Consider the following 18,515-nt stretch of genomic DNA (forward strand, 5'->3'; position numbering starts at 1 on the left):
TTTGCTCCAAAACAATGCACATTTGGTAAAGAAAATGGCATTTAAATATAGAAATACATTGCCATTTTACATATTGTAATGTCATTTTGCATATTACATTTCAAATTGAGTATTGTGCTTCCATAGTATTTAGCTACTGACAGAATGAACAGAAATTATGTTAAATAGTTGATGCATTAGTATACATGGATGTGGTTCACCAGCAGTTCAACCTAGTAAAATAATCCAGCATAGATAACACATAATGATCATGCATGGCTAATGAGTGACGAGGACAACAGGAAAGCCACTCCACACTTGAATTCCTGATTACTAATATGATAAACTTCAGAAGTACATAAATAATTTAATGTTGCACAAATTCAATTATCTGTTGTTCGTACATTCACTGTTATTCACATTCACGGATTCGAGTTGAACAAACATTAGCTGATGGACCGGCTTTAGCAATGCTAAATGATTCTCAGGAATTATTATTAACACACTATATATTGCCAAAAGTTTTGGGACGCCTGCTTTAGACCCTAAACCTAAGTATATGTAAGTGCATGTACTGTAAAATAAAGTGCTGTGCAACCCATAACTTCATTCCTCTGCAGCAAAAGCCTCCATGTACAAGGTCACATCAGTGTTCATACTTACATTATCAAAAACTGTCTCGTGCTTTTAGATTATCACAGGCACATTTAAATAAAGTCAAAGGATGCCAACAGTTTCTAGATGTTGTTCAAAGATGTTATTCAGGCTAAAACTCAACAACATTGAGGTTAATGTGCTAAGTTGTAAACTGAAGGTCATTCCTTGAAGGATAGATTTGGCTTGCCTATTTGCCTTCACACCACAATATGATTCTGTCAAATAAATAACAAAGATAGTCAAATAATCAACGGTCGTGAAACATTTGACTACCGTTTTCATTATCATTTCATTTTCATTTACAACTTTCATTAGTTAGAAGAACGACAACCTTGCTTCTGAAAGAAACAGACCCGGTAAAGATGTTCAGAACTCATTTCTTGGTTGAATTCAGTGACTCTCACATTACAAAAGTACCTTTTAACCATTTATGAATATAATTATTTTGGGGAGAAATTCTTATACCAGGGACCAACATTTACTGATGCTGTGTCATGAAAGCGTTTTGTAAATGTGTGAGCATTTGTGTTAGCATTTTATGACATTTTCAAAATTTTAATTTCCCTGCAACTGATGGCTCATGGAGTTTTTTCCTGTAATGTTTTAGTAAGGAAGTTTGTGTAACAGTTTTTAAATGTCACTGTTTGTTTTGTTTTGGAACCATTTTTTAACATTTGCACAACCAAGAAAACTTTTTGTTTATTTTTTTAATTTGCATTTTGAATGTTCAGAGAATGTTAGCGAAATGTTCTTAATACATACGTTTGTTAGCTGAGTTTAGAGCTGCGTTACAGCTGTACTTAAAGGGATAGTTCACCCAAAAATAAAAATGATCCCATAATTTACTCACAATCAAGCCATCCTTGGTGTATATGACTCTCTTCTTTCAGCCAAACACAATCAGAGTTATATTGAAAAACATCCTGCCATGGCTCTTCCAAGCTTTATAATGGGAGTGAATGGTACCTGAGAATTTGAAGCCCAAAAAAGCACATCCATCCATTATAATAGTGCTCCATACGGCTCCATGGGGTTAATAAAGGCCTTCTGAAGTGAAGTGATGCATTTTTGTAAGAAAATTATCCATATTTATAACTTTATAAACTATAAATCACAAATCGAGTTCAGACGGAAGAGTGACCTCTGACCTGACGCATGGTGTATTGGCGAGGATAGAGCAAAACAAAACACCGCTCACATAGAAGTCTAAAACAAGAGTTTTTAAAGAGAATTGTGAGAGGAGCTTGAAACTGTCCCCAAACTGTTCCCACAATGTTGGAAGCATGAAATTGTCCAAAATGTCTTGGTATGCTGAAGCATTAAGAGTTCCTTTCACTGGAACTAAGGGGCCAAGCCCAACCCCTGAAAAACAACCCCCACACCATAATCCCCCCTCCACCAAACTTTACACTTGTCACAATGAAGTCAGGCGAGTCCCGTTCTCCTGGCAAACGCCAAACCCAGACTCATCCATGGGATTGCCAGACAGAGAAGCGTGATTGGTCACTCCAGAGAACACGTCTCCACTGCTTTAGAGTCCAGTGGCGGCGCGCTTTACCCCACTGCATCCCACGCTTTGCATTGCCCTTGGTGATAAGGTAAGGCTTGGATGGTCACATCAGTATTCATACTTACATTAGCAAAAACAGTCTCATGCTTTTAGATTATCACCATTATAACCATTATCCATCCATTATAATAGTAATCCATACGGCTCCATGGGGTTAATAAAGGCCTTCTGAAGTAAAGTGATGCATTTTTGTAAGAAAAATATCCGTATTTATAACTTTATAAACTATAAATCACTGGCTTCACCCGTACACAAGTCGAGTTCCGGTGGAAGAGTGACCTCTGACCTGACGCATGGTGTATTGGCGAGGGTAGAGCAAAACAAAACACCGCTCACTTCGAAGTCTAAAACGAGAGTTTTTAAAGAGAAATGTGGGAGGAGCTTGAGTTTGTTGCCCAGCCCTATTTTGTTGAACCGCAAGAGGCGTCTATGCGTCTACCCTCACCTAAGCGTACGCCACGGCTACATCCTACGTCATGCGTCGGGTCAGAGGTCACTCTTCCACCAGAACTAGACCAGAACTACACGGAAGCCAGTGATTAGAGTTTATAAAGTTATAAACAGGGCCTAAAATTAGCGCTCGCCAAGTGCCAAATGGGAGTAAAAATTGGCGAGTATATGAAACGGTGTCACTCGCCAGGTGGCCGGTAACATTTTTATGCTTTCTAACAATGCATGAGCGTGAAGAAACATCTTGGGACGGTTGACAGGCCAGCGCTGCATTGTCATGAAAGTTTAAGCCTTGACAAGAAGACGTGAAATCGTTACTCGCAGTGGCACTGTGTGGGAAGTTTTGTGTGCGCACACATCTGAAGCTCTCGCCCAAACAGCGCGCAAATTCTAAGCTGAGCTCTCTTTCATGTCTTCTTGCAATTGAGTGGACAAATTGACACAAAATTGACAAAAAATAGCGAGTATTGAAGTAAACATAGCCGGTTATGTAGAGCTCCGTTTCCACCGAAATTACCCAAAACAATTTGTACCAGGAACTTTTTTTACAGGAACCTTTTTTCCCCCAGACCTGCTACTGTCTGCGTTTCCACTGCGGTCTAAAGTACGGTGAAGATTAGGCACATTAGTCCGGAGACGTGGGACTGTGCTCGGCTGCTCCTCCCAGTCACAGACGGACAATAATCATTTTTGTGCAACAATAACAAGTATGGAGGAGATTCAAGCAGCGCTGCTTTTGCTAGTTATGTATTGGTTCACTAAAGAACCAATTCAGGGCTTGACATTAGGCCTGTTCACACGCTTGTCCTTCGGACAAGTAAATCTGTCATTCACTTGTCCGAGTAAAACAATTTGCTTGTCCGGATATTTTCAGTAAATATATTCTGAAGCAATATTCTCACCAGTGTTCAATCAGCTTTGACATATTTAAATATGCATATTTGTGATATTTTTACCTTTTTATAAAGGGCATTTTTCCATAATCTTATTAAATATAGACTATGCTTCAGCTCTCCTTTTATATTCTTAAATTTGATCTATAAATTTAATTAGAATAAGACACTATAGGCTGTTACGAATCAAATTAAATCATTTACACTGAAAAATTACAACTGCATTCAATAATGTTATGAGATTATTTTAAATATTTTTCAATATACAAATAAGAAATATTGGAAAGGTGAAACTAAACCACCAGTAGGTGGCAGCAGGTGACCGTCTTAATGAGCGAGTCATTGAGTCGATTCGTTCAAACGGCTGATTCATTCAAGAATTAGGCGGTATATTTACGAATAGGTCATTGAATCTTTGATTCAACCGATTCATTCAAACGCCGAATCATTCAGTAACGCTGTTGCTGTGAGATGCGTTACGGTTCTGCTGTGATATTTGTTTGGAACTATTTTCGCTGCTGAAATGGAACAAAAACAGTCCATATTGCTTCTAAAATGTAAATGACTTAATGTTTATTAATTGTTTATGGAACAGGCATATGAAATCAGTGTCATTTTCAGTCATGATGGTATTCAGGAAAACAACACTCTTGTTAGTGTGATGTTGCTTAACTGTATCATATGTTATAAATATAAAAACTACACAATTTTAACCGTGTATGTTAAGTTTCTGTGTATGAGCGGCGCTCATTTGTTTTCGTCCTCGAGAGGCTTCGAGAGCCTCAATAGCACAACCTTGTTAAGGTCAGTTCATTTTTATATTATTATCCACTATCGATCGTCACTTAACGTTACACTAACTGAATGCAGAATCATTCTTGCATTTTGGTGATTCCCTAGTTATTTTTTGTTTTGACGTTTTACTCTGGATACGTTGGGCAAGTAAAATTCTTTTTCACTTGCCCCATCAAAAAATCCACTTGTCCCGGACAAGCGTTAATGTCAAGCCCTGAAATTAACAAAACGGCAGAAAAGAGACGAGCACTGATACTAAAGAGACGAGCACTGATACTAAAGAGACGAGCACTGATACTAAAGCGTATTCTGAAAGCTCGTAAAGCTAGATTTAAAATAAGACAACGAATGTTATTATCAGCTATAACGGACATTGACCGTGAGATTGCTGAGATGAACGCGCGCCATCGGACAGAAAGAGCAAGACTGATATTTACAGAACGCAGAACGAACCTCTCAAAAGCATGTTCAGCGCCCAAGTCCCACCCCCGAAAGTTCCTGAACTTTGAAAAAGTACTTCCTCACGAGCAGGGACTTTCGGAGGGGGAAATATTGACCCGGAACTTCATTTAGACCCTGGTTCCTGCGGTCGAAACACACCGAGTACCAGCCCAAAGTTCCTGGGGAAAGTTCCTGCGGTGAAAACGCGGCTTAGGTTAAGTAAACACATGTGTACAGTATCAGCATACAGATCCTTGCATTCGCTCTTAAAGTGACAGCAGTCTAATATTCCTGCTGCTGTCTGTGTTTTTAATGTTAATCAAACAACAAAGAACAAAAAAACAATTACTCACTGCTCTTGACTGAATAACTTCTGTTTAATTAACTTCGGATTAATGAATAAGGATGTTTCATTTATACATTGAAGACTATGCATTGTCATTTAACATTTGCTTACTTTACTAAATTTCTGTACCTGAAAAGCAGTTTATTTTGTTTATATCTTTGTTATATTGTATTTATTGGTGCTTTTGCTTGTAATTTGATTATTTGTTCTTATTTTATTACTGATGTTTACTTTTCTTTAATAATGTTTTCCATGTATATTAGTTAGACTAGTAGTTTTAACGGTCACATCAGGCGGTCCGACAGAAGCTAGATATTTTACTTTGTTAAGTTTTAAATATGGATATTATTCTTACACAAACGCATTCGCTTCAGAAGGCCTTTATTAACCCCCAGAGCCGTGTGGAGCACTTTTATAATGGATGGATTCTCTTTTTTGGGCTTCAAATTTTGGGCTGCCATTATAATGCTTGGATTAGCCAGGACATTTATAATATAACTCTGATTGTATTCGTCTGAAAGAAGAATGTCATTTACACCTATGATGGCTTGAGGGTCAAGTCAAGTCAACTTTATTTATATAGCACTTTTAACAATGTAGATTGTTTCAAAGCGGCTTTACAGTGTTAAACAGGAAAATAATGCAGCATAATTTTATTCAGCTGTATAGCCATTCTAGAGAAAACGCTGATGTCATCAGTTCATTTCAATTATCATACAGTAACAGTGTGGGCTTTAGATCAATAATTTAGTTTATATGGTTAATTTAGTTTATTAATTAGATTTATTTTGATGTTTAGTTGAAAAATTTAGTGTCAGTAAATCATGGACTAATTTTCATTTTTGGGTGAACTATCCCTTTAAGTTGCTTCGCTTCATCGCTTCGCTTCAGAAGGCCTTTATTAAAGGGTTAGTTCACCCAAAAATGAATATTCTGTCATTAATATCTTACCCTCACGTTGTTCGACACCCGTCAGACCTCCGTTCATCTTCAGAACACAAATGAAGATATTTTAGTTTAAATCTGATGGCTCTGAAAGGCCTCAATTGGCTCAATGGCACGGTTCACTCTCAAGACCCTTAAAAGGCACTAAAGACGTCGTTACAAAGTCCATCTCACTACAGTGGTTCTACAATAACTTTATGAATCGGGGAGAATAGTTTTTGTGTGCAAAAAAAACTAAATAACGACTTGTATAGTGATGACTCACTGATTCATAACGTTTCGAAGCTTCATGATGCCTTGTTTTGAAATCGGTCATCGCTATATAAGTCGTTATTTAGGGGTTTTTTTCGCACAAAAACTATTCTCGTCACTTCATAAAGTTATTGTAGAACCACTGTAGTGAGATGGACTTTGTAATGACGTCTTTAGTGCCTTTTAAGGGTCTTGAGAGTGTGAAGTGCCATTGAGCCAATGGAGGCCTTTCAGAGCCATCAGATTTCAACTAAAATATCTTCATTTGTGTCTGAAGATGAACGGAGGTCTGACGGGTGTCAAACGACATGAGGGGAAGTTATTAATGACAGAATTTTCATTTTTGGGTGAACTAACCCTTTAACCCACCGTATATATGACTTTTATGATGGACGGATGATCTTTTTGGAGCTTCAAAATCTCAGGCTCTACTCACTCCCATTATAAAGCTTGGAAGAGTCACGATATATTGTAATATAACTGAAAGAAGAAAGTCATATCGTCTAGTATGGCTTGAGGGAGAATAAATTATGTTTTGAGTGAACTAAGTCGTTTCATAACTGATTAATTGTGTAGTACTTTGAAGCAATCTGCTGTATTAATACATTTGACTTGACTTTTGAATAACTGATAATCACTAGACTGAGGTGGAGCGTTGTGTTGGGACGGTTGTAGTGACTTTTGCATGTCCTGAGTTTTAATCTTCCTCCGACAGCAGCTCGTTCTCATAACACCTTCAGACCTCTTGAGCCACTGCATTTTCAACATGAGCAAATTCTCCCTTTCCGCCCTGAAGAGTTCCCGTTTCGCCCTGCACATTGCGCAGATCGTGGTGTGCATGGTGACGTTTGGGGTGAGCTACATCTGGAGTAAGCCGTTTCACACCTACTGGATCTACTGCATGGTGGTGTGGGGTTTGTGTACCGTCATCACACTGGTCATCACCGTACTGGAGATGTACCTCATCCACAAGCTCCTGGTGCTTTGCATGGACTGGGACGACTTCACGACCGGCATGGCCATGATGTCCTCGCTCTGCACGTTCTCGTGCACGGTGATGTTCGCAAACTTCTACATCTGCCGGAAGTGCATCTGGGGCTGGAGTGTCACGATCCTCTCCGCGGTGGGTTGCGCGCTTTACTGCATGGAGACGTTCAAGGACAAATGTGACGTGACACGCTCCGCCACGTATTTAGCTGTGCTTCCTGGCTTCATTAAGATTCTGGAGGCCTTTGTTGCCAGCATCATCCTCATTTCCCTGATCGGTTACGTGGGTAAACCGGCTCTGCTGTGGTGCATCGTGGCCTACGCCATTCCTTTGCCTCTAACCCTCCTGACCATCATCACCAACATCTTGACCAAGATAAAGAACTGTCTGCCCTTCAGCATCGATCGTTTCACCATGATTTTCCTGCTCATATCGGTTCTGCTGTACGTCACCGCCGCGTTCCTCTGGCCCATCTACAGCTTCAAAGGAAACCCGCGGCCCAAAGACTGTCCCGGAAACAGCTGCATATGGAGCATCCAGTTTGTTGTGACCTTCATGACCTATGTTAACCTCGGCCTGTACATCATTGACCTGGTCTTCACCAGCTGCGGAATCTGTGGATTTCGTCGTTCTCAATAGAATCACTTCCGTACACGCGTTTTCAGAAACAGGGCTTATTCAACTTCCTTCCTACATTTAGATATATGGGCAAATGCATTTTTGTCTCAGTGCATGCATTGTTTTAGTTTCCTAGCTTAGCTTAGCATAATGAATGGAATCCTATGTTGCCAGCTAGCATGTCCTACAATGCTGATGTTGTTAACATTAATAATTTGAGAATACTTTTTTTTCTCAGTTGGTCAGAATAAAAGTGTTACTCACTTGTTCAGATTACATTTTCTGGTGAAAAATTCTTATTTTGGTCATATTTCCAAGACATTGAATCTGTGATTCTGAAGTACAGTATCCACAGGTGCAGTGACCATAGGCGTAATTTACGGGTGGGACGGGTGGGACATGTCCCCACCACTTTTTGCCAGGCTCGATATTGTCCCCACCACTTTTTAAAAGTAATTGAAAAATAGATTGCGGAAGGTGTGTATTAAAGCAAAAGCACGATCTACAAATCGTAATTCATTCATTTAACAAATTTTTCCGCCGGTCAGAAGCTTTTTTTCCATTACAGATTTGCACAAAACTTTTGCCATATTTCCTAAGTCGATAAAAAAAAAATATTGCGAAATGACAGCGTTTCCATTAACTGATGTTATGCAACTAAAACAATTTTTTTCCTCACGTGATAAATCATTCCAAATATTATGCCACGTATGTTGTTAGGTTTACGTGTATCCCAGCCACCGCACGCGTGTGTTATTCAAGCACTGATGGCAAGGAAAGCCCCTTATACTTGAGCGGCATGAGGTGTTTCTGGGTGTTTCTCTCTCTTATCTGCTTCAAGGTCTTGATAAATTGTGGCATTTTATATTCTATTGTTTTCTATGAGTTTAATAAAGAACTCGTCTTCTGTCCAAACACACCATCATCTGTAAAGAATGATCGACTGTTACATGCCAGGTTATTGTGACGCATTGCTGCCAGCCTGCCACATACAGAGACGAGCGAAATGTTTGAAATTGCATGGTGGTAACTCAAAGTTTTACCACTTCGTTACGGGTAACAGGTGCCATGGACCGCTCATGTTAACATCAGTGGCATAACTTTAACCTAGAAATTACGGACCCTGGTGCAAAAATATCAAAACAGGCCTACTGTAATATATTGTATGCTATAGGCTACTGTAATACATATATTCTAGAAATGTATTAAAAACAAAGACACTTTCAGCATTAGGCTACTCAAAGGCCGCAGTCTGCGGAAACAGGCCAGTGGGCACCTTAAGCATGTCAATCCATTCCTGGCGTTCTTATTTTGCTTATGTATTAAATATACAGGCAATTAGTTTATGAAACCTTGATCAAAATTAAAATACAATTTATAGAAAACGAAATTCACAAGAAATGATTTCTGCAAAACAACACTCAATAGAAATCATGTCCACTCCATGTCTCCAGACATATTGCGCATCTTATAGCCTATACTCATGCCGACGAAAGCGCCTGCGAATTCTTTAATATTTTTCATTTTTGCAGGGTTTTTTTTTACCACTTCGTTATTTTGGCTCGGAATTTCGTTTGTTGGAAATATGAACTGAATTTAGGAATTAAATTTGAAATTAAAAACTTTGCGTTTGATAAAAAAAATATATATATTTGAAACGAGTGGAGAAGGCTACAAGCAAAACATAACCTATTTAGATTCATAGTTAGGCTATATCTTTAAATATTAGCCTATTATATTATTGTTTTAATTTGTATATGTTGATGATGAAAAGTTAATTGTATTTTAATTTTGATCAAGGTTTCATAAACTAATTGCTTGTATATTTAATACATCGGAAGCAAAATAAGAACGTCGGGAATGGATTGAACCCATGGCCTATTGGATAAGGCTGAAAGCGTCTTTCTTTTTAGTACATAGAATGCAGGCCCGGAGTGGCCATCGGGAGAATCGGGAGAATTCCCGGTGGGCAGCTCTTTCCGCTCATAAATTGGGCCGGCAGACTCGGCTGCTTTCTTTTCGTTTTCTCTGTATGTCTATATGTGTTAAGTTACTGTGTGACTGATATAACAACACAGCACATTACACTAGATTTGAATTTAAATCAGCGCATCAGACCGTGCATTAAAAAGTGCCGCTTTCTGTTGTCAGAGCGCGCGCTCTCTCTCTCTTTAAAGGTCCCCTTCTTCGCGATTCCATTGTTCAAACTTTAGTTAGTGTGTAATGTTGCTGTTAGAGCATAAATAATACCTGTAAAATTATAAAGCTCAAAGTTCCATGCCAAGCGAGATATTTTATTTAACAGAAGTTCCCTTTCAAAGCCTACAGCGGACGGCTGGCTTGGACTACATCCTGGTACTTCCTTCTTTAATTACGTCAGTAGCGCAGTAGAACAGACTAACCTCCGCCCACAAAGAAACGCGAAAAAGGGGGCGCGGTCTTGTTGCTGTCCCACGTGGAGAAGCGGACGGTCGCTGCGTTGAGTGTGTTTATCGCCATGTCATCGAGACGCTGTTATTTTCATCCTGGAGTCAAATCACCTTTGTTTGGCTTTCCCAGGGACGCTGTAGAGATTATTGAACGCATGCATCTCTCCGTTAAGAGGCGTGACCTTTCCAACGTGCGCTAAGCTGCTGTCAAATTACAACACAGGAACCGCTTTCACGTGCGCTAAGCTGTGGTCGAATCACAGCACAGGAACCGCTTGCACAATCAGAACTCGTTACGTGTTTCTGAAGGAGGGACTTTATAGAACAAGGAAATCACCAGCCGTTTTTAGGACAGTGGAAACAGCGGTATACAGATAAGTAAATAGTGTGAAAAATACTGTGTTTTTTTTACACGCGAAACATGAACACATGTTATATTGCACACTGTAAACACAATCAAAGCTTCAAAAAAACACGAAGAACGGGACCTTTAAACTGAAGTGCGTCGCGTGTACTCAGGTCGTTGTCATTGAGAAAAAAAACAAACAAAACCGTCATTTAATGATGTGGGGAGAGTAAGCTAATCGCGAAGAATAAAATGGATAGTAAAAAGATGCCAGGGGGAGCTGAAAAAGGCAAGTTAAAAAAAAGAAAGGCATTGGAGGATGACGCAGCCAAATGTGCCAAACTTACAGATATTTTTTCATGACAAATGAGCACACAGGAATTGGAAACTCATATATAGTCAAAATACTATATAGAAAGACGGTCGGGTGCGGTTACTTATGAATGGGAGAAACTGCAACGCGTAATGAATGTGTCCCGCCTTCTAAGTAAACGAGCCAATCGGTTGAATCAAAGATCCACTGGCAAATGACTGCCAATATTATAATTTTATTTATCAAATTGATACGGATATATAAATAAAAATTATAGTGCTAAAATTATATTTCTTACTGCAATACTGCATTTTTGTTTGAATGCAAACCATTTTTTAGGTTGGTCTTGGGCATAGACTCCCGGGCTGTTGTTGTGCCCTACGCAGCGCGTGATGCGCGTAATGGGATCGGCGGCACTGTCCCCACCACTTTTCAAAGCAAAGTTACGCCACTGGCAGTGACTGAAAGTCCTCAAAACATCAGATTCATCCGCGCTGAGGAGCCGCCGATGCACAATCCACGTAAAGATGATATTTCCGCAAATAACCGCAATTGCAGGTTTCAAACAGAGATGGCGACAAAGAGGCGAAACGTACAGCACCCAGTGTTGCCAATTTAGCAATTTTGTTGCTAGATTTAGCAACTTTTCAGACTACCCTAGCAACTCTTTTTTTTAAAAAGCACCTAGCGACATATTTAGCAATTTTTTACATTTATATGGCAACTTTTAGCAACTTCTGGAAAGTGACTAATCCAAACAACACAGGTACAAGCTAGCGGTTCATTCATAATTCCTTAAGACTGCTGTGGAAATCGCTGTAAAAACCAGAAGATCATTTAAGTAGCCCTGCATATGACATACAGGAAAAAACTAGTAGGCTAAATCGTGCGCACAATTTATAAATGGATTGAACAAATGAGTAGGCCTAAATGTTGCTCACTATTTACTTATTTCTTCTTGCACGTCATGTGCGGGGCTCCGTACATATTACAGTTTTTCTCCATTGGTTTGGCTTGAAACAGAAATTACATTCTCAAAACAACATGGACAAATCTCCAAACAACTTGGCAATTGTTCACAACAGAAAAGCATCTCATTCATTTCATCAAATTGCAAATGTCTAAGTACATGTCTCAATGTCTCAGTAAATCTTTGCAAATGATTATGTGCAGGTAGCCTACATTTAGCACTGTTTCCAAGTGAATAGATCTTGTTGATCTAAATTGATTGTTTGATTCTCAGTCTAATGGTCGTTCGCTCCAAAACGTATCAGCGTCATTTCATTGTATGAGTCATCACATGCACAATAGTCTGTTCAATTGTCAAAATTAGTCAAGAACATAATAACATGAATACCATATATGAATCGCTTGGAACATTTGAAAAATTTCTCACAGCAATTGACAGTCAGGTGAAACTAGAACTTGACTAATGAAGGAGGACTTTCACACATCTCAGATGACCAATCAAACAGTATGTTTAGTTACCTGACAGGTGCTGTCCATGACTGTGGAAGCTGCCAAACATATGTAAAGAGCTTGACCATGCAGGACCAGTACAATTTCTGAACATGGAGGCACCTGGCCAAGTAAATGAACAAGGGTAACTGCCTGCTCGAGGAAGAGGAAGAGGATGAGAGGGGGAGCCCGTGGAGGAAGAGGGGTAGAGAGGGGTAGAGAGGGGAAGGGGGGATGAGAGGGGTAGAGAGGGGAAGGGGGGATGAGAGGGGTAGAGAGGGGAAGGGGGGATGAGAGGGGTAGAGAGGGGAAGGGGGGATGAGAGGGGTAGAGAGGGGTAGAGAGGGGAAGGGGGGATGAGAGGGGTAGAGGGGGGTAGAGAGGGGTAGAGAGGGGAAGGGGGGATGAGAGGGGTAGAGAGGGGAAGGGGGGATGAGAGGGGTAGAGGGGGGTAGAGAGGGGAAGGGGGGATGAGAGGGGTAGAGGGGGGTAGAGAGGGGTAGAGAGGGGAAGGGGGGATGAGAGGGGTAGAGAGGGGAAGGGGGGATGAGAGGGGTAGAGGGGGGTAGAGAGGGGAAGGGGGGATGAGAGGGGTAGAGAGGGGAAGGGGGGATGAGAGGGGTAGAGGGGGGAAGAGAGGGGAAGGGGGGATGAGAGGGGTAGAGAGGGGAAGGGGGGATGAGAGGGGTAGAGGGGGGTAGAGAGGGGAAGGGGGGATGAGAGGGGTAGAGAGGGGAAGGGGGGATGAGAGGGGTAGAGAGGGGTAGAGAGGGGAAGGGGGGATGAGAGGGGTAGAGAGGGGTAGAGAGGGGAAGGGGGGATGAGAGGGGTAGAGAGGGGAAGGGGGGATGAGAGGGGTAGAGGGGGGTAGAGAGGGGAAGGGGGGATGAGAGGGGTAGAGGGGGGTAGAGAGGGGAAGGGGGGATGAGAGGGGTAGAGAGGGGTAGAGAGGGGAAGGGGGGATGAGAGGGGTAGAGAGGGGAAGGGGGGATGAGAGGGGTAGAGGGGGGTAGAGAGGGGAAGGGGGGATGAGAGGGGTAGAGGGGGGTAGAGAGGGGTAGAGAGGGGAAGGGGGGATGAGAGGGGTAGAGAGGGGAAGGGGGGATGAGAGGGGTAGAGGGGGGTAGAGAGGGGAAGGGGGGATGAGAGGGGTAGAGAGGGGAAGGGGGGATGAGAGGGGTAGAGGGGGGAAGAGAGGGGAAGGGGGGATGAGAGGGGTAGAGAGGGGAAGGGGGGATGAGAGGGGTAGAGGGGGGTAGAGAGGGGAAGGGGGGATGAGAGGGGTAGAGAGGGGTAGAGAGGGGAAGGGGGGATGAGAGGGGTAGAGAGGGGAAGGGGGGATGAGAGGGGTAGAGAGGGGTAGAGAGGGGAAGGGGGGATGAGAGGGGTAGAGAGGGGAAGGGGGGATGAGAGGGGTAGAGAGGGGAAGGGGGGATGAGAGGGGTAGAGAGGGGTAGAGAGGGGAAGGGGGGATGAGAGGGGTAGAGAGGGGAAGGGGGGATGAGAGGGGTAGAGGGGGGTAGAGAGGGGTAGAGAGGGGAAGGGGGGATGAGAGGGGTAGAGAGGGGAAGGGGGATGAGAGGGGTAGAGGGGGGTAGAGAGGGGTAGAGAGGGGAAGGGGGGATGAGAGGGGTAGAGAGGGGAAGGGGGGATGAGAGGGGTAGAGAGGGGTAGAGAGGGGAAGGGGGTAGAGAGGGGTAGAGGGGGGTAGAGAGGGGTAGAGAGGGGAAGGGGGGATGAGAGGGGTAGAGAGGGGAAGGGGGGATGAGAGGGGTAGAGAGGGGTAGAGAGGGGAAGGGGGGATGAGAGGGGTAGAGAGGGGTAGAGAGGGGAAGGGGGGATGAGAGGGGTAGAGAGGGGTAGAGAGGGGAAGGGGGGATGAGAGGGGTAGAGAGGGGTAGAGAGGGGAAGGGGGGATGAGAGGGGTAGAGAGGGGAAGGAAGAGGTAGACCTGGAGTAGGATGTGGCCAAAGAAGACGGGGACCAAATTTATCAGATGCAATTCTACTGAGTACCCATGGGTTGACATTGAGAGAGGCTGGGCAGAGATTTCAGCCCAACCTCAGCAGATATATATATATAAAAAAAAACTTTGAAAATGCATGAATGAATCGAATGATTTTACAAATGTGGAGAGAAATAAATATTTTCATCAATATGCAGGTACTGGTACTATCAGTACTGGTCTTGTGTGTACTGTTTGGTTAATATATTCATATACTTTACTCTAACAATATCTCTGAAAAAAATCAAACCCATATTATATCATTAGAAAAGTAGAAATTTTACAATATTACAAGTGTTTACAGAAAGATTGAGAACAGCAGCGTGTGGATGGCCAGGAGGGTGAGGACGGTAATTTTCATTGTTTTTTTGTTTGAGTGTTAGATTACAGTATATTATGCTGTATACATTTTCTTTTTACTCTGATGTATGGAAGTTACTTTATGTGTGTGAATGATAATGGTTACAATTTCCTTGGCAGTATGAGTGCAATGTGTGATGTCAAACCTTTGAGGCTACTCTTACCCTAAAATCCTATTTCTTTTTTTTTTTCTTCAGTTTTATTTACAATTGTATTCTGTTAGCTAGACAAAAATGAAGGACTGGGCTAAGACTGAAAGGTGGACATGAGGGATATTTCAATGGTCTTCTGCCATAGTGACAAAACATCGAAACATTTTGACTTGCAGTGCTTACACAATGCCAAAGGGACGAAGCATTTTGGGGGCACTGACTGTTTATATGGGAAAGGAATTTAGTTCTGAAGCATGAGTGAACAGTTTTGGGAGAGATATTAGCTTTTGCAAGTGAGCTATATTGTTGTGCTGAACTGTAAGACTGTTTTACCAAATGATCTTACAATTTTGAGAATGTAATTTCTGTTTCAAGAAATGAGCCAAACCAATGGAGAAAAACTGTATCTAACACATTGCTTTAATTTATTTTTCAAACTAATCTAAATTAGCGCATAACATAATGGCGTAGTTTTGCCCTTGCGATTACGTAATTACATATCGTAGCGCAATGACGTCACAACGTCATTTAGCAACTTTTAGCAACAAATCGATCTACCTTCAAAGAAAATCCTGAAACCTAAATATGCATTGGCGATCAAATCACATTATTTTTTAACAACTGAGTCCTGGCATCCACCACAGAGGACATAGCATATATAAAATATACATTTTCATAAAAAAATCCTGGGTCTTAGGAGGTTAACATCCAGCGCAGATGTGTTTTACTCTGGTATTCTAGTCTTTTAAGTTGGGAACATGCAGAATCCTTCACTTCACCTGTAGGAAATGTCTCTTGTTAAGGTGTTAAAGGGATAGTTCACCCAAAAACTAAATTTTTATGTTTATCTGCTTACCCCCAGGGCATCGAAGATGTAGGTGTCTTTGTTTCTTCAGTAGAACACAAATGAAGATTTTTAACTCCAACCGTTGCAGTGTGATAGTCGTATAATGAATGTCATTGGGGATATTTTAGAGTATGAGAGCAATGAGAGTAAAAACACAGACATATGAATCCATATTAAACCATGCGGCTCGTGGCGACACGTTGATGTCTTAAAGGATTAGTTCACTTTTAAATAAACTTTTGCTGATAATTTACTCACCCCCATGTCATCCAAGCTGTCCATGTCTTTCTTTCTGCAGTCGAAAAGAAATTAAGGTTTTGGATGAAAACAGTCCAGGGGTTTCCTCCATATAATGGACTTCAATGGGCTCCAAACGGTTCAAGGTCCAAATGACAGTTTCAGTGCAGCTTCAAAGGGCTTTAAACGACACCAGACGATGAATAAGGGTCTTATCTAGCGAAACGATCAGTTTCTGCCAGAAACCGAGCAGTATTTATGATATTATTTTACCTCTTAACAGATGAACGCGATCGTCTCTGAGCTCTGCCATAACTTCCAGAGAGTGAGGTCAAATTAGATCGTGGTCATAGATATATCGATAGTAGATGCCTCATTCTACTGATCCGTGCAGTCGCTAATGAGGCTTCTACGTATACATCTATGACCACGATCTAATTTGACCTTACTTACTGGAAGTTAAGAGGTAAAATAATAGCATAAATACTGCTCAGTTTCTCGCAGAAACGGATCGTTTCGCTAGATAAGACCCTTATTCATCGTCTGGTATCGTTTAAAGCCCTTTGAAGCTGCACTGAAACTGTCATTTGGACCTTGAACCGTTTGGAGCCCATTGAAGTCCTTTATATGGAGGAAACCCCTGGACTGTTTTCATCCAAAACCTTAATTTCTTTTCGACTGCAGAAAGAAAAACATGGACAGCTTGGATGACATGGGGGTGAGTCAATTATCAGCAAAAGTTTATTTAAAAGTGAACTAATCCTTTAAGACACTAAATGATTTAAGCAGTATTTATGTTATTTTTTTTACCTCCTATCAGATGAACGTCATCTAGTTTTCCCAGCGCCATAACTTCCGGCGAATAAGGTCAAAATACTGCCGCGATTAAAGATAAATATACATAGATGCCTCATTCGACCGATCCGCACAGGTACTACTGAGGAATCTATGTATATATCTATGATATGTATTTTGCATGTATTTTGACCTTATTCGCCGGAAGTGATGGCGCCATAGAAAAAAATCGAATACATTTTAAAGTATGGATATTTTTCTTACACAAACGCATCGATTCGCTTCAGAAGGCTTTTATTAACACCCCGGAGGGACAGATGCCTTTTTTATGGACTTCAAAAACAGAGCAACAGTCACTGCTATTATAAAGCTTGGATTAGCCAGGACTTTTTTAAATATAACTCTGATTGTATTCGTCTTAAAGAAGAATGTCATATACACCTCGGATGAGTAAATCATGGGCTAATTTTCATTTTTGGGTGAACTATCGCTTTAATACTTTACTCACTGAACCAACTTGTCACAGAGGTCACATTTGAGACAGATAAATGAATAACTCACACACACACACACTAGGTCAATGGCGTAGTAAAGACTTTATCAATGTAAATCAGGCCGTTTTTAGTAACTGTCCACTTGAGCACAGCTCACACTTTTGTGGCACCATCATATGAAGAACAATGTCACTGTTCGGCCTGAGTCTCCATCAGTGCTTCCGGATCCTCGAGATGGTGTTCTGCGCCTTGGCCCTGATCATCCCGATGTTCCGTGGCTCCATGTACAGTCCGTACGGGATCTGGTGCGAGTTTGTGTGGGCGTTCGGACTCATTGTGGCTGTGGTGATCTTCGTCCTGGAAAAATGCCTGGTGGATAAACTGATCGAGAACCTGGTGCTGAAGCACACCTGGGCCGATCTCTCCTGCGGACTGACCCTCCTGTCGTCCCTCATGCTGGTGTCCGCGTCCCTCATCTTTTGCACTGTGTTTGTGTGCGCAACATGCTTCGCAGATATCATTTGCGCCATCTTTTCCATTCTGGCTTGCATCGTGTATGTGGTGGACGGCGTGATGTCAAAACTAAAGTGTCCTGAGGGTCATCTGTCCAGCGTACGAGGCATCCTGCGCTTCAGCCAGGCGTTGGTGGCCTGCCTCCTCTTCACCGCGGTTTACAGCTACTTCAGAGGGGTGGAAAACCGGTTCCGCCCTGCCGGTTTGAACTGGTGCACTCTGGTCTATGTGGTGTGTTTCCTTCCAACCGTGGTGGTGATACTGTTACACCTGCAGAAGTGCGTGAATCTGCCCGGATGCTGCGACCTCAATAAGGTGGAGCTTGTGCTCGATGCCATCGCTGTAGCTCTGTATGTGTCTGCGGCCATTGTCTGGCCTTTGTTTGGATATAAAACCTATCAAAGAGACTCCAAAACGTACGATTATCGCTATCATGACCTCAACATTATCACAGTCATGACGTATGTGAACTTGGGGCTTTACATCGCAGACCTCGTTTTGACATTGATTGCACTTTTTAAAAGCGGGTAGTCGCATGTTCTACAGTTCATGACAATATTTCAATAATTATTCCAATATATCAAAGGTAAAGTCTGGTGTTTCATACAATACAGTGTCTTTGGGATATGTGA

General features: G+C 41.9%; 2 protein-coding genes across 2 annotated transcripts; both read left to right on the forward strand.

Annotated features, from left to right (window-relative positions):
* Window positions 1-7,094: 7,094 nt before the first annotated feature.
* Window positions 7,095-7,955, forward strand: LOC307120014 (myeloid-associated differentiation marker-like protein 2; the record flags this gene model as incomplete). Its single annotated transcript, XM_079806842.1, has 1 exon — window positions 7,095-7,955. One exon carries the CDS (start codon window positions 7,095-7,097, stop codon window positions 7,953-7,955), a length of 861 nt encoding a protein of 286 aa, XP_079662968.1.
* Window positions 7,956-17,556: 9,601 nt separating this feature from the next.
* Window positions 17,557-18,414, forward strand: LOC307120015 (myeloid-associated differentiation marker-like protein 2; the record flags this gene model as incomplete). The annotated part of the gene is made up of 1 exon (XM_079806843.1): window positions 17,557-18,414. One exon carries the CDS (start codon window positions 17,557-17,559, stop codon window positions 18,412-18,414), a length of 858 nt encoding a protein of 285 aa, XP_079662969.1.
* Window positions 18,415-18,515: the final 101 nt, after the last annotated feature.

This window comes from Gobio gobio (genome assembly GCF_949357685.1).
Source record: "Gobio gobio genome assembly, chromosome: 23".
Taxonomy (NCBI): domain Eukaryota; kingdom Metazoa; phylum Chordata; class Actinopteri; order Cypriniformes; family Gobionidae; genus Gobio; species Gobio gobio.